The 26,787-nt window shown below is 36.3% G+C and overlaps 1 protein-coding gene across 5 annotated transcripts in view; it reads right to left on the reverse strand.

Moving 5' to 3' along the window:
- The window catches only part of GABRB2 (gamma-aminobutyric acid type A receptor subunit beta2), a 175,883-nt gene that overhangs the window by 92,165 nt on the left and 56,931 nt on the right, over positions 1–26,787 (reverse strand). For all 5 annotated transcript variants that reach the window (XM_054842131.1, XM_054842133.1, XM_054842129.1 and 2 more), the window contains one exon: positions 20,478–20,698. In XM_054842131.1, the coding sequence (XP_054698106.1) occupies positions 20,478–20,698 (221 nt within the window). The remainder of the gene's footprint in view (positions 1–20,477; positions 20,699–26,787) is intronic.

Raw genomic sequence — 26,787 nt, forward strand, 5'->3', positions numbered from 1 at the left:
TTGGTCCTCTCCTGGAGCCATTCCCTGTATTCAGGGATTTTTTAAAGTGATTATTTTGCTGTAGAAAGTGCATCTTTTTTCTTCTTTCTTTTTTTAAACAACCTCTAAAATTACTCCCATGCTTTACTTAACAGTCTTTTATACATAAACAATAGGACAACACATGCTGAAACTCAGTAAATTAAATTCAGAGCATCAGGAAGGCATTTACTTGATTAAATGCACAGGTACTTTAAGGTGAATGAAAACACTGGCATAAACCCACAAGGTGAAAGCATCACTTGCACAGCAGGTTCAGGACAGAGCCATCCCAGAGGCAGAGCAGTGAGTGTGATGGCTGCCGTGTCCTCTTTTGCACCTCCTTACCCACCCCCGAGCCCAAGCACAGGAGCAATGGCCACCCAGCCACAGCCCTTCGGCAAAACACGGACGACTTCTCACAAAATCAGCCTGTTTGATAGACTTCACAGGAGGGGATTTCCAGCAGCAAAACACGTATTTCCTAGGATTCACATTAATAAAGCAGGAATTTCAAAACTCAAGAGTTTGTTCTGCTATATCAAATCTGGTGTTTATCAGAGGAATCCTCACTGTGAAGAGCACTGAGCATCTTTTTTAAATGTTATTTTTCACATTATGAATGTCTGCATGTCAACACTATTATCCAATACCAATGATAGTAAGAGGACATGATAGTTTCCATTAACCACCTGGCAAGAACATCTTTTAATTTTCTTAATGTACAAGGATAATAATAGTTTGCATCACTCCCTCCATGAGACATAACACTTATGGGAAAGATGTTCAAAAAGCTTTTTTAAAATAACAACTCAACAGAAAAGTCTTAGCAGGGATGTGGACTTCAAGACAGTGCTGCCTGCAATATGGGGACAGCAGGAGAGAATCATCTATACCAAAACAGCCACACTTTTATCAGCAAGCAGATTTCTCAAGTGAGAGATATGGAAAGGCACATGAAAATTATCTCTGCCATGTCTTGAATGGGTAAGATAAGTCCGTACAAGCCAGTCCCAGCATTCTTCTCATTTCACAATACATATTCCCAAGTATCTAGTTAAATGCTGCACAGGCAGAAGTATCCATCTGTTTGGGTCTTGTTTGATTTGTCTTGTTTAGGGTTTTTTTTAATTGTCACAACAGTTCACATACAAACTTACTTTCAAATATTTCAAGCACCGACCAGAATTCATCACTACTGTCACGTGTTACATACGTTCATTTAACCTAAAGCTACAGCCAGTGACTCTGCAAAATCTCTCTTATAGGTGGTAAATCTCATTTCTAACCATAAACCAGAAATTTAGCAAATAATGTCAGCAATTTAATAACTTTCTTGTTAAGGTTAAATATTTTTACTGATGTTCTCCGAGGTGACAAATGAGAAAACTAATCATATGAACGTCAGTACTGCACAAAGGAAGCAGGCCTCCAGAAGTTAGATGGAATCTGCCTATATTGCAATCCACATTTCATAGAGATACAGACACCAAGGTGATAACCAGCTTGCTCAAAATTGCTGTCCTTTTCAGAATTTTCAACAGTCAACAATCTCAAATTGATGATGCTAAAAGCATGCAAGTATGTTTGTGGTGCAGTGGATCTGTCTCAGCTTTTCATTTACTCAAAGTAATTTCCTAGTAACTGTTCAATCATGACTGCAGTGCCTTAACAAGGTCTTAGTAACTTCTCTCTCCTTGGAATAGCAGAACGCCTCCTAAATTCAGAATACCAGCACCTCACACAGAGGGCAAACTATATATTATGCAAAGCCTTTGCATCTTCTGTGTTAGGTAACAGAAATCATGCACTGGGTGCAAGCCTACAACTCTGTACATAGGAAAAAAGTTCCTTTCAGATCCTTTCTGCTCCTTTTTAGGTCACTTCCCCGTTCACATTTCTGATCGTCTACATCTCAGGAACCCTGACGCTTGCCAAACACAGTCCTCAAAGCCACTCCTCTCTCTTGCTCTCTCAGCATCACTCCTCTGTGATCCAAAGGCTCGTTATTCTCTCACAAGCAGCTTCAAGTACAGAGGTACTAATCCCTGTATTGCCACAGACAGTACAGATACTTGATAAGGAAACACCAGGGGTAACACCTGTCATGGGCAGGAAAAAAAAAAAGTTTGCAAAAATAACTTTTAAAGAGTAATCCTGAACTTACTTTGATTGTACCTGCAACACAGGACCCTTCCTAAACAAATGAAGAGCAAAATACAGCATGAAGACCAAATCAAACTGCCGTAGTATTTGCAAATAATGATCAGGAACCCAGGAGTGATACTTAAAAGTAAACGAGCCTTTCAATTATAAATTACTAATATATAAACCCAGTGACTTTTGTGAAGAACAAACCCAGAAAATGTTTGAACACAGACACGGCAATACTATTCTGTGACAGAAGCAATAGTAGACAATCTGGCGAGTAGGATGGCCATGACAGACAGATGACATCAAAGAAGAAATGAAGTTTTAAGGAACTTTTTTTATTAGTGGTGCCTGAATTATTTTTTCCTGTTGTTTCTTGCAAACCATAAGAAATAATAAATGTACGAGTAAGGAAAAAAAAGCAAAACAATAAAAAAAAGCAGTAAAAGTATTTACTTTCCATCTGTCACATACAAATCACGCTTGAATTCTAGCAAATCCAAAAAATGTTTGCAATGAAAAATACCTGTAAGTCTTGGCTTAAGCTTTCGCTAGGCTACAGACTGAAAAGCCTGTGAATCTTTTGAATGCATAAGGAATGACTTATAGTTACCCACAGACAACAGGCACTGCAAGTTTCACATGTTGGCAGTAGGAATGAAGATGACAATTCAGTGCTTCTGGCTGTGATTTGCTTGAAGGTTTCAGGCAAAGCTTGGCACAGGTGTGCTTAAAAGACGAAAGCACATGTCCAAATTCTGCCTCTTAGCAACAAGATATAATCTTAGTATTTAAAAGGCAGGTGATGAATCACAAATCTTCATAAATAAGGAGATAGCAATACACCCTCTTTGCATGGTGTAAATGTCATGAGAGGAGGAGATGGAAAGCGAACTATCACATAGCTAAGCCACTACCATCTGCACAATTAATATATGTTCTAAGCAACGAGGGAGTAGGAGGGAAAAGCATCATCACTCATGACTATGTAGTCATTAGCCAAGATCCTAATCTTCATTAGGCAAACGAATTAAAACTCACCATTTACTGAAGCTGTCACAGTGGCTCCAAAACAATACTCTAAAAATGGTCCCAGTGGAGTTGGATGAAAACGATGCATTTTGAAGGAGTAGTTAGTAAGCAGAAGCACGAGATCAAGATAAACTGACAATCTAATGCTATTAATTTAAGGCAACCCTCCTCCCTCCTCCCCAATTCAAGCAATTTTTACAATAAGGAGGAAAAGAAAACAGAGCACATCACAAATTTTAGAGGAAAATGATGACTCAGGGGATAGTCTGTAATTGAATGAAAAACTGACCACAAAAACACAACTGGCTTTCCAAAAGCTTTAGAGATTGTACAGACTTTACATTAGGCAATTGCTGAACAGAAAGCCTGGATGAGCGCTCAGTCATGAGGCAGAATAGTAGAGTTAAGCAAAGCCAGAAGGGGAGAGGATAATGCATTTTCAAAGCAAACACGAGGAAGCAGGAGAACTTTGTCAGTGCTAAGAATGTATTTGATCAATTACAACGGGAGGGGGAAACCTCTCACGCTGCCAGGCACAGATCTCAACTTACCTATACAGTTTATTTTCATTACTACTCAATAGTGAAAATAATACAAAAGTAATGCTCAAACAGGGAAGGTGAATGTTTTTGCTAACATTAAGAGGCACTTGTTTATCTAAATGGAAACTCTCCCATGTTCCTGGCTACAAAATAGCTTCACTAAAACCTTTTTGGTAGATAAAGCCTCTGACGCAGAGCTCACACCCTGTTCTCTTAACTGATATCACACTTTCAGAATAGAGGACAAAAGATTATTTGTCACACTAGACCTGAACTGCCAATGTCTTCTAGAAAGCACTTTGAACATCATATTTTCCAGGGTTGGTAAGAACTGGTGGACTGCAAATAACTGCAAGGAATAAAACATTTCACTTGCTTATCTCTGTCAAAACTAATGAATACAAATGAAACCTCATTTTCTGCCCATTTCTCTCAACTGAAATGGAATTTAAAAAGGCTGAAAGTATGATGATACCTTATTTATATAAATACTTCTGGCTTTCTGCCATGGGCACAACACTAAGTTTGCCACACTGCCACTCCATTTTGCAGTATTGGGAAATTCAGGAATATAGTGGTGATACTCTGAGATATTTGCTCAGGCCTAGCAAAGTCGGTTTATCAGCTTGGCCATCAGTAACATATCTAGCATAAGACAGAATGTAATATACAGATCCATTACTTAAGCAAAACTAAAAGCTGTTTTAGCTATTTATTTATTTATTTAATTGCACTAACAAATGCAACAAAAAAAATTCTAAGTGAGAACAACTGTTTTATCAATGCTTTTTTTTCTTTCATAAGGTTAAGTCATAATTATCTTTCCTTTCTTGAAGCTATATAGTTCAGGCATTACATCTATTAATCATGTATTAGTCACGTATTTCAAATTTCCTAATTGCCTTATATTGATCTAATATCTATACCTTCCTCTGAACAAATTACTAATAAGGTTCTGCAATAGCTATAAGGAATAGCAGAGGTAACACTTAATATTTACTTTAATTCTTGACATTAAACAAATATTACTCTCCAAGCCCTTTTACTTGTGTTCAATTCTGTGAGGTAATATTCCCACTGCTAGCAATATCGGTGCCTTTATTCAGTCTTACTATTATTTCTATGACCAGGACACAGCATATTTTCCTAGCAATCCCAGATATAGATTGTACTGAAATTAAAGCTGTATTGAAATAAAAATGAAAAGATGAAGCTTAAAGAAAATTAAATGAGGTGAAGCAGACAAGATGTGACCAGATAAGACAGTTGGAATGGGAGTCTATCTCCTTCAATACGTGAAAAATACCTTCAGTGATCGTGGAAACAAAATATTAACACAGAAAAAAAACCCCAAACCATACCACCACAGTATCAGATTCTGACATATCCCTATACATAATGGTTTTAGATGGTTTTGGAAATAACTAATTTCAAGTCCTCAATATAACAAGAGAAAGAGTGCCATGACCTCTAAATGCATTATAAGCTTTGAGTCCGTACAGTTCGATCGAAGGAGGAGCAGAGAAGAGGTGATGACAGGAAGCCTGCCTTAAACAGCAAGCTGCAGTTGCTGTTGATTACGCAAGTGGGACCCCACATGCAGCATCAATGGGTGCCTACAGAACCACCTGGGCAGGGGAAAGCTTTCGTCCTAATCCTTGCGCACAACAACCTTATACTCTCAAACAATGGGATTTTCATCTCTTCCAGAACTGTAACTTGTGCTTATGCCCTGTCAGATTTTCCACTTGTTTGGTTTGGGTTTTTTTTAAGCTAACTAAATATTTTTAAAACATCATAACTGAATTCTGCAGGATAGGTATCTGGAGAAGACTTCAGGACCCTTCAGAACCAGGTTAAGATTTATGTATTTGTATTACTAAAGACATATAGAACTGCAAACTAAGACCACCTTCCTGGATACCAGCATCCCAAATTTTATCAATATCCTTCAGTCTTAATGACATGCAAATAATTTCCCTGAAATTATACTGTGTCTTCTCTATGACATAAGAACATCTTGCATCAAAAGCTGAACACAGAAGGCTATGAAAAGTAATTAATCTTGACTATATCTTCAGTATCTCTTCCTTTGAAAGGAAATGAACTACTCCGTTTGGTTGGGGGTGGATGGGGGGTTGTTCGTTTAACACACAGCACTGTACTTACACAATTCTTCTTCAGATAAATATTTCAGCTCTCAAATGTATCTTCTTGAAAGCATACCAAAGTTAAATGAAAATGACTAATAGCATATCTTTCTTATGGCTACCCTATTACTTCTTCAAAAATCCAACAGCAACAAAAGTCATCTCCTCTTGTTGCACGTGACACTTCTCTAGCAACATTAACACTATGAAACAACAGTCAAAGGCATTTCAGGGTAATCATAACGTAGTATTTGTACATTAGAATTATATGTGCTTTGGAGACCCTCTTGTTGTAGAAACAGACCACAGACTAATGTTTAAAGATGCACAGTGCTTTATTCTCAGTTGTTAGCCAAGAATAGAATGTAGTCTGGGATGTAATTATGAAATAAGCTTCTAATGTGTATAATTAAAAATAAAAGGAGAGACGGATGAATATTCAGTATGAGCTTCCTTGCCTTTGTCTTTTTTCCCCCCATCTTGTGCACTGATTGTCATCTCTGCTTTTTACATACAGAACCAAATGGAGCAGATACAAGCCATCTTCTATTGAGAAAATTATAAGATGAAAACACAGATGATGATAGCTCCCTGAAAAGATAGAGTTTATCAGCAAGGTCTAAAAATAATTTACCTCCTCAGCTGACCGCATACAAGCCTTCTGTAGTCATCTGAGTTCAGGGGATTTCTAAGCTCTTTCCAAGTGGTTTTCAATGCCTGAAATTTGTAGTATTTTGGTAAAAATATCTATAAAATAGACTGTGAGAAGCCTTATGGTCATGGTAAATTAATGTTTTGTGGCTCTCCCACATAAGCAGAAGCATTCAGAATTTTGTTGGAGTGCTCCTTCCTATGCAGTATCAGCTATATTGCCTTGTTAAGGTACTTGGCTATTATTCTAAAACACGCATCTTCTTTTTAGACTAATAAAAAAACCAACCCCAGCACAAAACCACACAAAGACCAATTATTGTTAGCTGATTTTTGCTAGCATTTCCACCACTAACAACTGCTGTAAAAATTGGCATGACAAAGAAAGCCACAAATAGCAAATGACAAAAAAGGGGACAGAATTTGTGGAGGGCAATGTTGTAATAAGGGTTTTTTTTCTTCTAGCTCCAACATTTCTGATGTTTACCCAGAGACCTCCAAAATGGGGATAGGTTCGGGATTGACAGAAATAACACACTGAAGTGGGCTAGAAAAGTTACGGTCTGTGAGAAGGAAGCCTGCAAAATAAGTGCTAGAACACTTGGTCCTAACCATACTGCACCAATTCAGTTAATCCAAATGAAAGAGATATCGAAGATGCATCCATGGATCCTGAGGGAACTGGCGGATGAAGTGGCCAGGCCACTCTCCATCATATCTGAGAAGTCTTGGCAGTCCGTTGAAGTTCCCACTGCCTGGAAAAAGGAGAAACATAACCCCCATTTTTAAGAGGGGAAAAAAGGAAGACCAAGGGAACTACAGGCTGGTCAGTCTCACCTCTCTGCTTGGCAAGATCACAGATCAGATCCTCCTGGAAACTATGCTCAAGCACATGGAAAATACAGAAGTAACTGGTGACAGCCAACATGGCTTCACTAAGGGTAAATTGTGCCTGACAAATTTGGTGGCTGCCTGTGATGGGGTTACAGCTTTGGTGGATAAGGGAAGAGCAACTGATGTCATCTACCTGGACTCGTGCAAAACATTTGATGCTGTCCTGCACGACATCCTTGTCTCTAAATTGGAGGCACATGGATTTGATGGATGGAGCACTCAGTATCCTGGGCTGCATCAAAAGAAATGTGACCAGCAGGTCAAGCGAGGGGACTCTCTCCCTCTACTCCACTCGCATGAGACCCCATCTGGAGTACTGCGTCCAGCTCTGAGGCCCCCAACACAAGAAGGACATTGAGCTGTTGGAGAGAGTCCAGAGGAGGCCATGAAGATGATCAGAGGGCTGGAGCACCTCTCCTATGAGGACAGGGTGAGAGAGTTGGGGTTGTTCAGCCGGGAGAAGAGAAGGCTCCAGGGAGACCTTACAGCAGCCTTCCAGTACCTGAAGGGGCCTGCAAGAAAGCTGGGGAGGGACTGTTTACAAGGGCATGGGGTGATAGGACAAGGGGTAATGGCTTTAAGCTGAAGGAGGGGAGATTTAGCTTAGATATAAGGAAGATGATTTTTTTTTTTTTTTTAAACAACGGTGGTGGTAAAGCACTGGAGCAGGTTTCCCAGAGAAGCTGTGGATGCTCCACCCCTGGAAGTGTTCGAGGCCAGCTTGAATGGGGCTCTGGGCAACCTGGTCTAGCGGGGGGTGTCCCTGCCCATGGCAGGGGAAGAGGATCTTTAAGGTCCCTTCCATTCTATGATTTTATGAAGTGTTTTCCCAACAGCTACTCATCCTTCAGTTTTTTTTTCCATTCTGACACTAAACAGTACATGCCATAACATTTTTCAATATATACTGAATACATTTTCCATAAGCAATTTAAATAGGCAAAGCACTGGCATGCAACACCACCTACAGTAAAACCTAAATTTTGCCATGGTTCTTAAGGTCTATCTCTACATTTTCTAAGAGGAAACAAATGTTAGCTTTATAATCCCCAGTGGCTTTACAACCCTGCACAGGGCTTTGGGAAAAGTAAGAGATTTTTTGCATAAAAAGTTCATATGCTTTTATATGCCTTTCACTTTTCAAAATAAATTGTTGGAGCAAGCATTTTTAAATGTCAGTTTTAAAGTACAGACCCAAGGGAGAGACCCGTGTCAGTAAACAAAAATATAAGCTATAACTATTTTCACAGCATTTGTGAATTGACATTCACTGTCAGCAATAGCCATCATGCAACAGAAATTGTAACCTGTCGAAAGACATGTATATTTGATAGTCTGCATTTATTGTAAATTTTTTTAAAAGGAGTGTTCTCAAGAATGACATATTGTACCATATGAAGATGGAGAATCACGTAGTGATTTCTCAGTTCAGAAGCTGAGGAGGATAACGTACTCCAGCAAACCCTCCTTGTGAAATGCTGAATGCGGATTTACAGTTCATATGTGAGAACAATTTAGGGACCTGAACAGTTGTTCTTTTCTGGCAGTTGCCCAGAAATGAGTGTCCACAGCCTACATGCCATGGGGATCTATGTATTGATTACAGCCCCTTGAAACATCATCTGCTATGGAGACAGCAATTTCTGAGGGAGCAGTCTCCAGGTCAGGTCACTGAGGTAATCACTAAGGTCCTTTTTGTTCTGACACTAGGAACATGTCTGCGTGTAGTTATTTTCTTGTGATTTGATCTCACAGTCTCCTTCTGGCCCTGAGACGTTTTTCCCCATCTGCTCATACAGATGGCATATTCGAGTGAATTTAAAAGAATGGTTTTCCAAACTTTCTCTCTTCTCTCTCCTCAAATGACATGGTTCTAGACCAGCAGAAGCAGAGAGTGTTCTACGGATGCCTATTCAGAAAGAAAAAAAGCACCAAAGGGGAAAAAAAAAAAAATATTGCTTTCTTACACAAGTGATTTAGGGGAAAAAACCCTATTTACTGAATGGCTAATGCAAATGCCTGTATTATAGCCTAAAGATCCGTGGTAAACATGGCTTGAAAGTGCTTTTCTGCAGATGTTTACTCACATCCGTGGAGTTTGGAGAACTTACCTGGAAGCACCACCCCCCACCCCTCCCGAATTTCTTGTAACTTATCCCAGTTTCTTTCCTTCTAAGCAGGACTGAATATTGTTCCAAGAAAAGGTCAACTGCTTTGCACATTAAAGCCCAAAAGAAATTTAACTTTGCAGAAGAATAAAGAAATAGAAAATAGACCCAGGAGATATGGGGAAAAAAATAAATAAAATAAACTTGGATTTTAGGAGTTTAGGTCATTCTTATTTCTCAAAAACCATTTACCATTTTGTAAAGCTCAATAAGAAAATATGATAAAACAGTGGGTGAACAAATCAGCTATTCTCTTCACAGAAAGTGCATACAAAATTCAAGGAAAACTTTTTGAAAAGAATCACTAAAACTAGATATTTAACTGGAATGAAAAATAAGGTTAAGTACTCGTACCTTCAGAAAACACACTTGCTAGGAAAAATGAAAAAAATTAAAATGCTCCTTTCATTTAATAGCATTCAACAGTGTCTTACAGTAATGTTCATGAAAGTGCACAAGAAAAATTTCATCTGTACAATCAGAACAACAACTAGAAAAATTACTAGTTGTCACCAACAGAAACAGGGGAAATAAAAGAGGCATTATTAGTTCTAAACAGTGTCATAACATTAATTTTACTTATACATGCAAGGCCTTAAGATTTCACTCAAAGCTCTCAGACCCTGCCCCTACTTATGACAGCCATCTCAGATTTTAGCAATTTTAGAAAAATATGTGCAAGTATATACATGCACTCTGTTTATATATCAAATGTACCTATCATGTATTTAAGCATATGTGTGTATACAGGCATTTAATATCTATCTCATTAGCTGAGTCTTGATCAGAGCATTCTGAGATTTTATGTATGTCCTTCCTACATGAAAATTTCCATTGTCAGGATCACCACCTACCAGCTAAAATGATATGATAAAGGACATTACAGAAGGGGAAATAAGACAGATTGCTGTAGTTCCAAATTACACTAATATTTAAATTTCAATAATTCGAGATTAAACGCTTGATGACCTCTATTTGTTTTTGGAATATGCAATACCCTTGGAGCAACTTAAACTATTACATGGTTCTATAGTTGATGGAGTTTTCTTGCTAATACAGAGTAAATGCCACAGTTTGTCTGTTTGGCAATAAAACTCAATTTTTTTCACTTCATTGCAGTGTAATAATCTTGGCTTTTACTGGAAGAGATTCCTGTGACTTAAAGCTTTTTCCTTATTAAGCTTAATTGAATTAATTATTCACATACTAATGATTTAACAGCCACTTCATACAAAATAAAAGCAAAAGACACTCTTGAATACTTATCCCATACTTAAGATCTAATAAAGGAACTGAAGTAGAAATATATGTTTGTTTTCTTTCAGATAGGGGAGGTATTTAAAATCCAACTATCCTCCTGAAATGATATCATTCCAAATCTTACAGCAAAATGCATCTTTAATCTATGAGTCCTTAATTGGAAAAGATATTTATGACAGTCAGTGATGTTGTCTTTATTCCAAAAATTACATCTTTCCTAAAATTGGCTCATTTTATGAATGGGCTGCTATGGAAGAAAAGTGGAATAATGTGATTCTAAGGAGAATGGAACAGATTTGTATCTATAAAACAGCTATCCCAAGTTGCATATGAAGGCTGGCATTTTATAATTCTTCATAATAATGCTTGGCACTTACTTAGCGGTTTATGGGATCAAAGCACTTTACAAACTAATTAATTAATCTTCACAACACCCCCGTGAGAAGGTAGGTTTTAGTATTTCAATTTAATAAATGGAATAACTGAGGCAGAGGAGCTGTATGATTTGTTTCATGTCACAAAGAGTCCAGGTCTTCAGTTTATTTATCATTAGAAATAACAGTAGCAGTATTTCTGTGGTGAGTTCCTTGGGACCTTCAACGGAACTGTTTGCATGAGTTAGGAAAACAGAAACTGGCCCATACCTTGGCCAGAGCTGATACCTTGTTTAGTTAAAACAACAATTAATTCACCTAAGCAACATACTGGGATCCAAGTTCCTCTCCTTGTGCTGGATCTATATTCACTGTGCAAGACAAGAGCTGATATCTGACTGTCCTGCCCTAGGATTTCCAATAATGAGATTAGGGTGGTAATGCTTCCTTGTTGATGCAGATGATGCTTTGTACTCAAATTTCTACATAATTGTGAGCATTCTTCATAGGTAATTCAAAGTTTTTCAAGTCTTCACAACAGCTACACGTTTTACTATATTTGCATTTATTTCTGCGTGTTTTCAAAAGTTCCTGCTTTGAACACATGCATGCAAGATTTAAGAGTTCTTATAAACGTGTAGGTATATTCCAACGGCATTGACAATTTGGATGCAGAAATCCAATTCACCTCATTTCTCGTGCAAAACTAAAAAACTGCATGTTAGACTGCGAATTAACTTTGGCAAGTGTCGGCAACTGAAAGTTCAGTAATTGCACTTACGAGCATGAGTACTAGCACAAAAAAATTACCCAGTTAACATAATGGAAACACTCACAGTACTGAGATTCTTATGTTCAAACAAATTTTACTCAGATTACTTTTTACTTACTCTTTGCAATGCTTGTGTATGCCCTTATTGTCATATCAAGAAATTCAGTGTTATATGGTTACATGAGATAAAAAGAATGACAAGAAGTGATATCCAAAATTAAGAAAAATTGTGTTTAACTGTGGCAACAGAAAGCTACAGTACCATTCAATTTCTCATTTTAAGACAAACTTCTGAAACTTTACATTCCAGGAAACATTTTCAATCCAAGGTTCTCTGTCATTGCATGACATATTGTCTTTCCACTGGGCCAAAATCACTAGGACAGAGACAGTAAAAGGGCCAAATGTCTAAGGTTAACATATTTTTCAAATTGGCTCTCAAATTCACAGTATGGTTTTACTGCTGATTTGATGTCCCTGGCATAACACTTTCAACACTCTCATTAAGATATGCATGATGTTTACAAAATTTTTTTACAAATGGTAACACTACCTTGAGATGCTATTGAAAGAGGAAGCTGGTGCTCAAGCTGGTACACTAGAGCGATAGAGCAGGATCTCACTGTAGGGCTTTTTATGTTACCGCAGGGTACCTCATTACAATGCTTAATTCCTTTTCTCCCCTGAGCCTAGACAAGACCCCAGTTTGAGTGTAGGGCTACACAGTCAAGAAAGGCATCAATGCGATGGAATCCCTGCCCCCTGGACATTTACTATGATCAAGAAGCCAGCCTCCAAAATAACATCTTCCCCCCAGAAAAGAAGCCCAGATCCTTTTTATCCTTTCTGAAATCCCAAAATTGAGAAAGATGAAAATGCTCTATCTTTGAGAAAAATTTTACTTAGTGTGAAAGGGTATTAAAAAGTCTTTAAACAACTTCTGTTCACCATCTGGAAATGTACTTTTGTAGCAAAAAAGGTCGAACAGATCTCTCTGTCCCTTTCTTGCAGGGGAAGTTTGGGAACTATAAGGATATTTGAAATCTTATGTGCAGTCCAAAGACATAATTTTTAATTCCAGCTAGCACAAATGATTTTATGGTCCTGAAACTGAAAAATGGAAATTTACTGCCAAATTATGCTTAGGATTTTAATAATAAAAATTTAAACCCTATCGGGGTGGGGGGAATAGCAAAAAGTAGCAACATAAAGATCAGATGATTTACTGAAGGATGTCTGGTGTGCACAATTCACTTCAAACAGTACGTTCTGAGCGCTAAAGGCATTTAGAAAAGCAATTGCTTTTTAAACTGTCCATCAGATTTTGTAGATAAGCTGTATATGAGAAGTTAAATTGCTGAACAAGTCTATTAATAAAAAAAAAAATGCCCAAGGCTATATTAATAGAGTGAAATGTGGGAGAATCTATTTTACTTGCAACAGTGCAATTTTCAAGCAGCTGAAACTAAGCGAGCAGACAGCAGAAGGCACAGCTGAGACAACACGAAATCCAAGCATCCAGGACTATTTTGAATTCACGTGACAATGCTGGTAGCAAGACATAGAGAGGAAAAAGCAAGACCATCATACTCCTAATTCTCCCATTTATGGGAGATTGGGTTATCTCTGTCAAATAGTTCACAATTATTGCTGATTGGGTTGGAAACTCATAGTCGGCAACGTATTAAATAAATCTTGGCAACTAAAACTGTCGGGCTTTCAAATGGGTCAAGTCTTTCATTTCTGACAAAACTACTCAGTTATGCTGCCTTTTGTTTTTCTTTTGGCTAAAATGATGGAAATGTCATCACTTCAAGGGATGTGGCCCCTATCAAAAGTTCTGCATATATTCTATTTTTCAGCAAAAAACCCCCACAAGCTTCAGTTACGAAAAGCATAAAACTGGCCTACAGAAAAGATTGAAAAGTATAGAACACTCTTCATCACATAATTATCAGTCCTCAATGACGAACTCACTGTCAAAGTCCACTTGTCAGGACTGTAATGAGAAATGCAAGAGTAAATATCTCTAAAAACAGCCCATTCATGGTGCAAACCCACACAAAACATCTTCAGCCACTTCAACTATATTTAATCCCAGTATTCTAAGCTTAATTTCCTCATTATTCTGACACACAACACTCAAATGCTGTCTTCCAGGAAAGAGGTGAGTTCCAGAAAGACACCTGAAGAAAGTTACACAAAAAGTGGCAATTCCAAGTTGGCAAACAGAAGTGTCTTGCTCGTCACTCTTCTCAAATCATGCATTCCAACCCTGGAAAAAACTCAGAAAGCTTCCAGTGCTTCCACAGGCTGCAAAAATCAGGGAAGTGATTCTTCCCCAGAATTACACAGAATAAACCAGAAGACGGCTGCCTTCTGTCTGAATCTTCTGTCTGCATTTTAGAACAGATCTGATGTCAAAAGTCAGGGGGATATTTTATATATCATATAAATACATTTAAGAAAGAACAAATCTGATCTACCGTAGCAACTATTTCTGCTACGTGTATTATATAAACCACATATTGTAACATACAGAAATTTAGTTAAAGCCATATGTTTTTCTGAGTTCTGGCTGCATATCTTACTCAAGCTTTGCTCAATCTACTGTAAACTGATTGTTATCCTAGATTTCAATCTTGGTCCTCTAACTTTGCTTTTCTATATATGTTGTCAAATCACTAATATCCTGTTGCAAGTCCTCTTAACAACCAACACATAGTAATTTTCCATGTAATGACTTCTAATTTAAGACTATATGTTGCAATTTTCTACCATTTTAGTGATTTAAGTATATCATCTATTGAATGTCCTGGTCTTGGCAGCAAAGAAGAATTTTCTTGCCAGATGGGATATGAAAATAATATGAAATAAAAGATTTTTTAAATTGAAAAAAAGAAAGTTCGGTCATATTTGTAAATACCATACTGCAACTGCAATGCCAAAAAAGCATTTTCCCAAAACCTAAATAGCTGGCAGCTATCCCTCAGAAATAAAAATCCCTCTAAGCCTAAAACTAACCAGTATGCTGTCTTCTCTGTAAAAAATTGGTCACAATTCAGTTACACCCTTAACTAATGCCCCGTAGCAGTGAATAGGGCAGGCTATGAGGACTTCATAACTACCATATAGATGTCTACAGTCATTATTAGCCATTTTTCTCTCTCTCCCCTCCATTTCAGAGACAGCATAAGCCAGGTGCTTACAAAACTGCCTCCTAGTACTGCCTGAGATTTACCTTCATGATGTTACATCTAATCAGATCTGACATGCATACCATGTATGGGCTCTGTTATGAAAAACAAAGAGAACAATGTTAAGGGATCACCGCTTGCTATATCCAAAAGAGAAATTAAACTACAGAGGCATAAAAGAATGGGATGGTTACATTTATACATTACCAATTTGGTAATAAGATCACTTGCAGTTCAATGAATTTGGATATGGCAATCAAGGTAAATGAAACCAAATTCACAGAAACATATGTATACACACCCACACACATATGCATACATACATTCACGCACATGTTTATATATAGATGTATGGGGAGGCAAAAGTAATAATTTAAGACTAATATTTAAAGGAATCTCAATTTAGTAGAATGCATCTCGAAGAATATGCCACCGCAAGTATAAGCTAAAGTAAATTAATGTAGCAAGAATAGCAGTGATTTTCAGAACAGCAATAGTGTACAGGGGTTTTTTTAAATGATATGTGGAAATTAATATTAAGCAGGCATTTTTAAGGTATGTGGAAATTAATACTAAGCAGGCATTAAATATATCACTACTGTGGACACTTTAAATCACAATAACTTTGAATTAATTGTACATGAAATAGCTAGTTAAAGCTATAAAAGTGAAACCTTAACATTAGAATCATATCATTGATTGCCATATGGTCCAGCAAAGGCAAAAGCAGAATATGGGCAATCACATAATTCTGTTGTGTTACCAGCATGTGTATTTGCCCCATCCACCCCAGTGTTTGAAAGCCATTGTAGCCAGAAAGCCTGAGACCTACTCAGTGGAGTCTAAGGAGGAGGGGGAAGGATCTTCTACATTTCATCACAAAAATTTGTCCATGGATCATTAATAATTAGGACATATAAGAAGGGGTTTATGAGGGTAATTATCCAACTATGACAGACCTATACTGATATTCAGGTTTGACTCTTGCCCCTGGCAATCCCCTCTACAGTCCTCCTTGGAAACAGGCTACATCCTGAAAAGGACAGGCAGATAGAAATCTCACAAGATGGAAAAGAAAAGGCTGGAAATCGACATACTTCTTTTCAAAATAATAATAATATGGCCTTTGCAACACCTTCTTACCCAAACAATGTAAGATTTTGATATATATATTACAAATATGTACACAGATGCAGTCAAGATTTCTCTAAAACAATCTCATCCAAATAACTGAGACCAAAGAAAAATTCTTCATCCAGACGCATTACGCATTGTGCCTTTAAATGTCGTCTTTTTAACCCAAACATGTCACAAAAGCTAAGGAAAAACCCTTAACCATAACATTCTTTTTTTCACTTGAAAAACAAATAGGATTATATTTCCTCCAAAACTCAGGACAGAGAGCGTGTGTATTTATATAAGAGGGGGAGAGCTATATGGTGACCTATCTACTGTAGCCACTCTAAATGCAGCAAATAACCTCAAGGACCATCCTCCACAAGTTTTACTATAGCATATGGTAAAATGACAAAAAGAAAGATTTTTATTATTAAACTGACATTGCTAGGTTGCCGTTTCCATGCAAGTAAGAATAATAATTGTTTTATTTCTAATAATAGCTGTTAACTTTAACCAACAGTCCTCCCAGGACTCGAGGCTATTTAGTCACTCTTGCACAAGAAAACAAAATGGACTTTATGAATATCCTATGGTCAAAAGCTGGTCCTTTTCTTGCCATGTCCCCATCTATTGGGTTTCTGTTCATGTTGCATAGTCTCTATAGCAGAACACACTGCCCCTCCAAGAAACAAGAGCTGTCCTTCCCCTCTTTGCTGTTCAAGTACATAGTTGCAATAGGCCCTGTGACAAGTGTGGCCCCTAATCTTTTGTGACGGTTAGGGGGATACAGGGTGACAGTCATCTTACTACTGCCCTCAGTGTACAATTCATTTCAGGGGAACGAAGGCAGAACTCGCATCCAACATTCATCTTGTACCAGTGCACAGGGCAAGGAGAACACTTGAAATGTACCAAGCAGAGTCTTAAGAGGGATGTAAGAACTGATAATCACAAATATGAGATTGCTAGGTATACTGGAATGTTATAAAATAATTTCCTCATCTGAAACTCTTGGCCTAGAAAAAAAATTCTTCTAAACACCTTTACTTTGGGTTGTGCACAATTCTACAATAGAAACAACATACAAAATTATTCTAAAATCATTTTGGATACCATATTGTGATCGCAAGTATTGAAGAAAAAACTCTGGGAAATAAAGGATCAAAGCATTATTAATGTTTCATCTAAATACCTTAAGCAACTTTCAGTAAAAACAAAATACAATATTTCTTTTTATTACATCATAAAAGATATTAAAACTGATTTGCTATATGTGCTCAATGAAAAGGAGGAATGGTTTCAATGAAGACAATGAAGCAGTACCAATTCAGCTAAAAAAACCCCCAACAACTAAGTTCATTCTTGCAGTGGTCCAGAATATTTTCTGCAAAGTATTTTCAGACAGTTACCTTAAAAAGAATATTTTAAAAGCACACAGTCTTAAAAATTGTGAAAAGCAGAATTGTTAAAAAAGGCAAACCTAAACTTTTAGTTGCCTTTTTTTTAAGCCATCAATACCTTGTTTCTTTGGGGAAACAAACAAAACTCCCAAAACCTTAGAAAAAGTATTTTTCATGGATGGTTTTAAAGTTTCTAAAGAAAATCTTTCTTTTACTTGATTCTTCTATTATACAACTTTTTGTGAGCTCTACTTACTGTTTACCAGCATTTTCAAAAACAGAAATTATTAGGGATTGTTAAGCAGTCAGAATGAAAATGAACTGTCACAAGTAGCAATAAAATTCAGAATTATTGAAAACATTGCACCCAACATTTCATAATTTATTCTGAAAAATAATAATAAACACGATGATTTCAGAGTCTGTAACAGAAAGCTATACCAAAAACCTTTGTTATGCTCTTATTGCTCTCACTCCATTAATGCAAATGTGTGTTAAATAGTTGTTTTCTATTTCACTTTACTGTAAATGCAATGTTGCACCATTTTAAGGAACCAAGTATCTGTTGTTTCACTGAACAATAACAAAACCTCCAGACTCACTCCCAGCCTCATTGCCAAAGCCTGAATTGTTCTCACACAGAAAACACAACTGCACACAATGCAAATTGGCAAATATGAATAACCAGCACAAAAGAACAGAATCTGTAAATTAAAGTGAATTCCATTTCGTTATATGTGGCAAAATGTTTCCCTACAGTTCATAAGAGAATATCTGGTCTGTGTTACAGATCTAACAATAAAATACATTTTTTCAGTCTTTGAAAAAAAAGAAAAAATTATTTTTGCATGTTTGAACAAAATTCTTTACCTGGTCTCATGTTTCATACACATTGCAATGGTGCTGCTCTTCACTTCACTTACATGCTTTCCTACTGTGGTCATACTTCTGCTATGTACCAGATGTAGTTACTTAATTTTATTTCTTTTAGTAGCTATCACAGCCCTTTACTTTTCTTCCTTTACAAGTAAAAAAATAATCTGTCAGCCATAAAAGGTAGTGCTATTCCTTACACGTAGAGGAAGCTAAGGAGCCAGGAAAAGCCCAGATCTTTCCCACCAAGTGGAAGATGTTCTAGGTTCTCCTATGAAGAATGAAATCGGCATCTTGAACATTAGGCGAGTGCCTCAAAACCCTGAAGTACCTGCTAAGTGAACATTTTCATGCTTTTCACCCCCCTTTTCTGGGGGTGAATCACCATCTGGCAGAGACTGCAAGAGTCCAGGGATCATCCAGACAGAAGGCATTTGAAGCCTGACTCCAGTACAGTGGTGAGAGCACTGATCTAGTCTCTCTCCGTCTCAAGAATGGTTTCTACCTAAGAGCTAGAAGCCACCTGTCCTGAGAAAGGCGCTTCCTGGCACAAAAGACTGGCTAAACGTTATCACCCTGGAAATTTTCAGCTTTGGGTGTGAAATTTGAAATCAAATGCCAAAAGCATTATTAAGCCTGAAGTCCTAGGACAGCTTAGGACTTAGTTTTAGACATTTGAGTTCCAATTTAGGTAGCCATGTTCTAAAGAAAAGCCTCTAAATAGAAACATATTAATACATACCAAGATTAGTTCCATTTGCTCAGCTGTCTCATTAATCTAAGTAGTTCATGGTAAGGATTTCCAGAAACACCTGCGTGTCAAAGTGCAATAACAAAACTAGAGGCACCCAGATCAGTGACTTGTAATAAATGATCTTAACTAGGTATGAACTTCATGGTCCGTGTTTGCTCAACTGACAGAACTAAATATGTAAGACTGCGCCGCTCTCCTTTACAGCTGGGTAGAAAATAACCAAGTTAAAAGCGCATGCTTCTTGACGTAATAGTTATAGGCAGACAATAGAAAAATCTCACTGAAAATGAAAGAAATACACTAATAAAAGTTTTCAGAATTAGCTTCCCAACAATTACTATTGTATATTATCCTCAACATGAAAATACGAGACATTCTAGATTTAAGTTCTGCAGCATTTTCTTTTTTTAACCCAGTCAATGCTTTCTTTCTATTTTGTTACCTAGTCACACAATACTAAGCCATCTTTTGCAAGAATATATTTAAATTACTTTCTCAGTAATTATTTTTTCTATAAACACTGCTAAATAGACATTTTCCCCTAGTTTTCAGAACGTCTCAAGACTGAAGTTCTTCTGCTGATTTCTCCAGTCCCCACTCTCCAGAGTCATAGGCAATAACAGCATCAGGCTAAAAAATGTTTCCAGTGAAAAGCAGAAATCTGATTCATCTGGGTAGTATATAAACCAATCTAACATTCAATCAAAAACCATTTATAAAATATACCATTTAGTTAAACTTTCAATTCAGCGATCACACATTTTCCCCCTCTAATCCTCATTTTGTATTTCTTATTTGAATTCCCTTGAGGAAGCAGTTCTAAAACTGGCTTTTAATCCAGAATGAGTTTTTAAAACAGTATTTACAGTTTTATCTGTTCTTAATACAAGTGTCTGAACTGTACTAAAAATGGCAGTTTATCTCCAAAATTTATATTAAAAAATATCTTTATCCATTCTTAGAATACTCAAGTTAAAATTGTTTCTGGAATATCATCAGTTCTATAGAATACAGCAATAAAAAGAATAGCATTAAAAAAGGCAAAGAATTAGTTTTAATTTGAAGCCATGATTAAAAGACTAAAAATAAAAGACAGAAGACATAGAAATGGTTCGCACTGACCTGAGTCCATAAAGGACTGTCCCATCTGGATGCAAACGGATCATTCTGTTCTTCACAGTGACACCATGTACAAATGACTTCTTGTCATTCAGAAAATAGGTATCGGGAACCCAGAGCTGATCAGCTACTCTGTTGTCCAGAGTAAGGTTCAGAGGTATTACATTATACGACAGCCTCTTATCCCGCCAGGCTTGCTGAAAGTACATTGTCAAGGTATAGTCCTGTGGTTATAAAAACAAACAAACAGAAAAGTTTGAAACAGACAGCATACATATGCAAAACAAACAAACAAAAGCAAATACACATTTGTTCACTGTGACTGTTCTTAAAGGCAAATATTTCTGTTCAGAATTTCCCTAAGTAGATTTATTTATTTTTACAGTACTGAACATCTTGTCTATACATAATAACAGAAATAACAATACAGAAAAGATGGGATATTTACATTTTATGAATTACTCGGGACTTCTCATTTCATTATTGAAAGGCAAAATGAAAAAAAGTTTGTAGACACTTAACAGTCTGTGATTTCTGTAGCACTTCACAAGCCTGGGAGTTCCAGGAAACAGGAACATTCACAGATCTGAATTTCATCTCGTGGCCTGGTCCACTGTATTCAACAGAGCTTTGGATCAGGCCTTGTATCTCTGAAGTTGCAGCTATCACCCAAACGCTTCTCTAAATCAAAATCTCTTCAAAAGTCTGTTAACTTTCCCCTGGGCACTGAAATCAATGGGAAGCCTGAGGTTTCTATGCTACGGAGTCTTAGTTTTCTACTTAATTTTACAGATGAAGTAACTCTGGTTACTTCAATGGAACAATTCGAAGAGCACAATTAAGCATCTGGGTAAATATTTGCATTTTTCTGAGACTTCCTTTGTCTTGATGCAGGCCACTAATGTACAGTACTTCGGAGATGTTTTGTTCTTTTGCTCTTGTAGAGAACAACAGAAATACAACAATTATATTTTTTGTAAGACTTGTTATACAGAGGAAGAATATTAATTACATATTAGTCTACACTAAAAACACTCCAAAAATAATATACAAAGGAGCTGTATATCTGATCACGGATCACTGGATCAAGGGCTGTAAAACAAAACCGAAGGAATACCAAATATTCTAAAACCAAAATTTTGTTTTGCAGAAGTCATAAACAGGCCTCAGACTATTTTGATTTAGAATTCATATTTAACATGGACTTCGTTAAATAGTGAGCACTGTTAGCTTACAAAAGGTTGTTTTCAACAGAAAGTCCACAAAAGCTGCTGTGATTGTCAGCAACCTCAGGATTCAGCCATGCCAGGGTATAAAGGTCCATATCTATGCATCTCACCTAGCTTAGAATAAATAATTAGCTATGGTGACGACATCTCACATGCTAATTTCTAGCACTGCATAACAGAGAAAAGCATGCAAGATATGAACATCTTATTCTGTAAAATGCAATGTTAGTTCTTATTAGCTACTTCATATTTTAAAGGAGAGACCACTATGAAACTATGTTTTTCTTACAGTTGTCAAAGAAACATTAATCTTCCTGCTAAAATACTTTAAAAGCACCTGCCACAACTGTATTTTACAAGCATTTTCATTTTTTAAATATATATATATATATATATTTGACACATGAACACTATACAGATCTTCTCACAAAATACAAAAGTAAAACTTTCTTATTTTTCCTGGACTAAACTTCAAAAAAAAAAAAAATCTATGAAATCTACAAATATGACCCTGTAAGAAATCACTGAAAAAATTACTTAAAAAAAAAAAAAAAGGTAGGTTTTATATTTCTAGAAATTATCTTTCTACAGGACAGCCTCGGGCCCAGTAAACACCAATTCTCACAAAAGGTCCATGGAAAAGTCACCTTCCTTGGTGAATGGGAAAACAGACACTAAATTTCTTCTACTGCTATGCAGAGAGGTGGGATTCATCCTACTTCAAGCCCTGAAGACACATGTCTCTCCACTGTATATTTATATTAAAGTAATATAATAAATAATATACAATATATAAAATTATATTAACATATTAAAATAATTACTATATAGCATATATACAGAACATGCTTCCCTCTTTACACATCAGTAAAAGCAGAAAAGGAGGAACAAAACTAAACATGCACGGTTCAGTGCATAAAAATGAAGTACATAAAACTGTAAATTTGGAGCACTGGTATAGCTGAAAGAAAAGCCAAGTCACCAGGCTGGAGTTCAGAATCAAAACACACTGTGTTCCAGAAACAGAGCTGGTGTTCCAACTAAAAATTATTTGTCATCTGTTGGCCCTTGTTTTCAGATGTGACTGGAGTTTCTGATGGTCAAAACACGACATCTTAAGTATTTTTTTTTTTTAATAAAACCCTCACAACCTTTCGAATTCAGGTGGTTGGTGTTTTTTTAATTATTATTAAAAATAAATATGTTTCAAGCTACATATTTCAAAGTATAAGTGATTAGTTAGGGAAAAAAAAGGAAAACTTTTCCCATAAGCTGCAATTCATTCTTCAGAAAGGAGGCATCTGTTTTCAAAATCCCAAATGAAACAGTAACTCAAAAAGAAATGTGGAAGTACAAAATGTTCATGAAGTATCCGAAGGTGCTTTATACTTTAGGATTTAACACATGGTTGTCTAGCAGACATACTACAAGAAAAAAGTCTGCTAATCTCACATTAAATATGGGAATTCCTCTCTATTCTAAGGATAAACATCAAAACAAACACACAAATATCTTGTCTCTTTAGGAAGACAGGCACACAAAAGAAGTAGAGAAATAGAGGAGGCTAGTAAAGGATGCTTTTAATTTGTTATGGCCTCAGCATCCCGTTAAATTCACAGGATGGGATTGCTCAAAGCTTAATATAAGTATGAAGATGAAACAGGATTGAATTCATTTAAAAAGCCTAACACAAGGCAGTAATTACAATGAGTCGAAAGAAACATTAAACCAAACTTCATGATGACTGTGCCCGTATGTACCATCGCACAGACATAAACCACAAAGGGACAGACCATTTACAATACAGGCATGCAGAGACACATGGTACAAATATAAATAAATAGGCTCATCAGATACACTGAGCACTTGAAGTCTGAAATGCTGTACAAAATTTTATTAGTACAGAAAAGTTACAAGCAAAACCTAGATATAAATAGGCAAATACCGTATTTTCTGTAAACAGAGAACTGTTATAATTTGTATAGCTTTCATTACTATTCCATTGTTCATACACATTTAAACGTAATAAACTGTTTTATTGTGTCCAGATGCAGACATTTAGGCAACAAAAAATGGATGGTTACTCCTATTCTATCCTGATCAAAAAAACCATCTCTCCTCTTTTCCTCAGCTTCCCAGTTATCATCTTTATTTCACACAATGAACAGAAGAGCAGCAAATATGAGACAAAGTTAATCTTAAAGCAAATTTTCTCATATAAATAAAAAAGTAACAAATAGTTTTATTAGTATTAGCATGTTTATCAGTAACTTCTATCCTGAACATTATCTTTGTGCAAACACTTTTAGTTCCTGGAAACATACATATGCTGGGAGATTTAAACTTCAATTTAGATAAATAGAATTGTTATGGACATCCAGATTGTCAGTTAATGGCCGTCAGGTTCAAAGATCCAAGGGAAGATACTGCACAGGAAAGCATCAAATCTGAAAACCAGCACTCTTATTTATATTCTTTCATTTCATTAATACTCTCAAATAAAAGTTTTCTTAAGCCAAAAAAAAGAAGTGTCAGTTTGGGCCTATTATTAGCTTAAAAAGATTAGAACGCGGGCCTTGGATAAAGCCACCCATGGGCCAATAATGAAAACGTCTGTTGCTGGTCCTCTTTTTATATTGGAAAAAGAACCAAGGCAAAAAAGGAAATAAATATCATGAACGTTCACAATGACAGTGGGAATCTAATGCAAAAGACTCTGCCAAATGTAAATTTTTTTCAAAGCATGAGGATAAGGTCCAATGTGAGAAAAACATTTAAAATATAGCTCACTCTTCTACATTACATAAAACAGGACTGATTCACAGAGCAGCTTAAAAATGTATACCAATGCTTGCATTAACAGGGACATAACACAGCTACTGAAATACCGTAGTGTAGGAAGTAACAAAATCAGGAAACTTTGGAGGAGAAAAATGAGTAAGTAGAAGGAACATTCTGTATATTATAAATACAACATATAGCAGCATGGAGTTGAAGAAGTTATTTATCTCTACTCATCAGTAATGAATGGAGAACTCATTTGTGGTTTGGCATAAGTCCACTTCTCATCACTTTCCTAGTTATTCCTAACTTGTAAAAATACTTTACTACATTTCCCAGTATGGCATTTTATGGCTAAATAATTTCCTTCTGAAAATGCTTGAAGCTGAAGATTTTGCAGGAATGCTATATTTATTTACCACATACATTTTGAAAGCTGTCCGTTGATGAAGTATTTAAGCATGCCATTAAGTAAATTATTAAAAGTATATATCTACATAGCAAAGTGCATTTTAATATATTAAAGGCTATTATATACTTTAGAAGAAAGGAGCAAGTGTTAATTCTACCCCCTGCTCAGACTCAAATGAAGCTATCACTGACGTGTGTGGTTTCTACAATGGGAAGCACGCAGCATGTTGCGCTACTCAAATGGTATATAAAACAATCCAAAACAAAACACTTCAAGGTAAAGAAGCTTCAGTGGATTTATTTCAAAAGCAATGGCATTCCCCAAGTGCTGATTGACAATCCTTTCAATCCTCATTTTGTTTAAAACCAACCACTACGATGTGTCCAATACATAATTTTCTTGACGTGAGTGGGAGATAATTAACATTAAAAGTCTGCTCTGTTAACAGGAGAGACACCACAAAGCGACTCACATAAAAGTGGAACAAACGGTTGAAAGAATGGGTGATACTAAATTAGTGTCAAAATAAATTGTCATATGCCCTTTCAAAAAAGTATTTTTCACATTCTGTAAATCTTTACTTCAAAAAAATGACAATGATACACAGAGTTCAAGTTGAACTCTCGATCTATCAAGTCCAACTTCCCAGGCTGGCTTCAAATCCATGAAACACTTCTAGTTAATTGTGTCTCCTATAACTTATCAGGTAGTTTTTCTTGACAGAATTGTATGATCTAAAGTCTATGATCTTTCCAAAAAAGAAGAGATCCCAACTAGTAAGCTTATAATTTATTCTGCAGCAACTATCCCAGAGTTATTCACCAGCAATTCTCATTTCTCAGCCGAACAAATAAGCAAAGATGGGCTGGTTTATCTCCTACAACAGTTCTCAGAAAAACACAGTATTATTGAATCAAGCAAGAGACTTGGGTATGAAAGCCAAACGATTGTCAGCAGAGCTTGACTCCTAGGCATAAAACTTACTATTGATTATATGAAATCAGTAGTAAGAAACTGCTTACCATTTCAGTGACAATATCATGAATTTGTGTCTCCTTAGCACTACTGACAGTAGCCAATATTTATATTGTTTCTATACAGTGATTTATACATTGCACTGCGATGCAGTGACATTAAATTTCATGCACTGAAGTGAAATAAAGCAGTTACGGCTGACATGTTTCCTGTAACATCAATTAGTTTAGCAAGCCACTGTGACACTTGATTTTAATTTCTGACAAGTCACCCAGACTGAACCATGATACTGCACTTTTACGGAGCAAGCAATCTGCGTGTCATTCCAGTCAAAAAGTATCTGCCGTATGTCTTTTAGCTCTCTCTGATTTGCTTGTCTCTTGATAATAAGAGGAAGATTGATTAAAGTGAACTTCTGCTGAAAACTGTAATCTAACTGCTACTTGCTTAAGAGAGTCACATATATCAGACGAACAATGCAAATGCAAAGTAAGATGAATAAATACAAACCATACTCACTTTAAAGGGAAGTTATGGAAACAGTATTTTTCTGCCTTACACAAAATTACATGCTATTATTATTTAGTCATGTCTCTGAAGTAGAATAAAATATTTTAAGCCACAAGAAATATTTAAAAAGTTTATTTAAATTTGAAATTTTTCTTTACTTATGTATCACATAAAAAATAGAAAATCCCATTTCCCAGGGAAGAGGGAATAATTCTGAGATCACAGATCATTTTCTGTGCAATTGCACAATCCTACAGATATTCAGAAAGGTAAAGATCTACATCGGAAATCATATTTATATTGCTTTTATTACTAGGCTTCCCTTGTTGTAGCCTATTATTAATAGTATTGCAAAAGAGTAAAAAATATTATTGAAAATATTAAAGAAAAAATAATTTAAATCATA

Source organism: Grus americana, chromosome 14, assembly GCF_028858705.1.
Source record: "Grus americana isolate bGruAme1 chromosome 14, bGruAme1.mat, whole genome shotgun sequence".
Lineage (NCBI taxonomy): Eukaryota > Metazoa > Chordata > Aves > Gruiformes > Gruidae > Grus > Grus americana.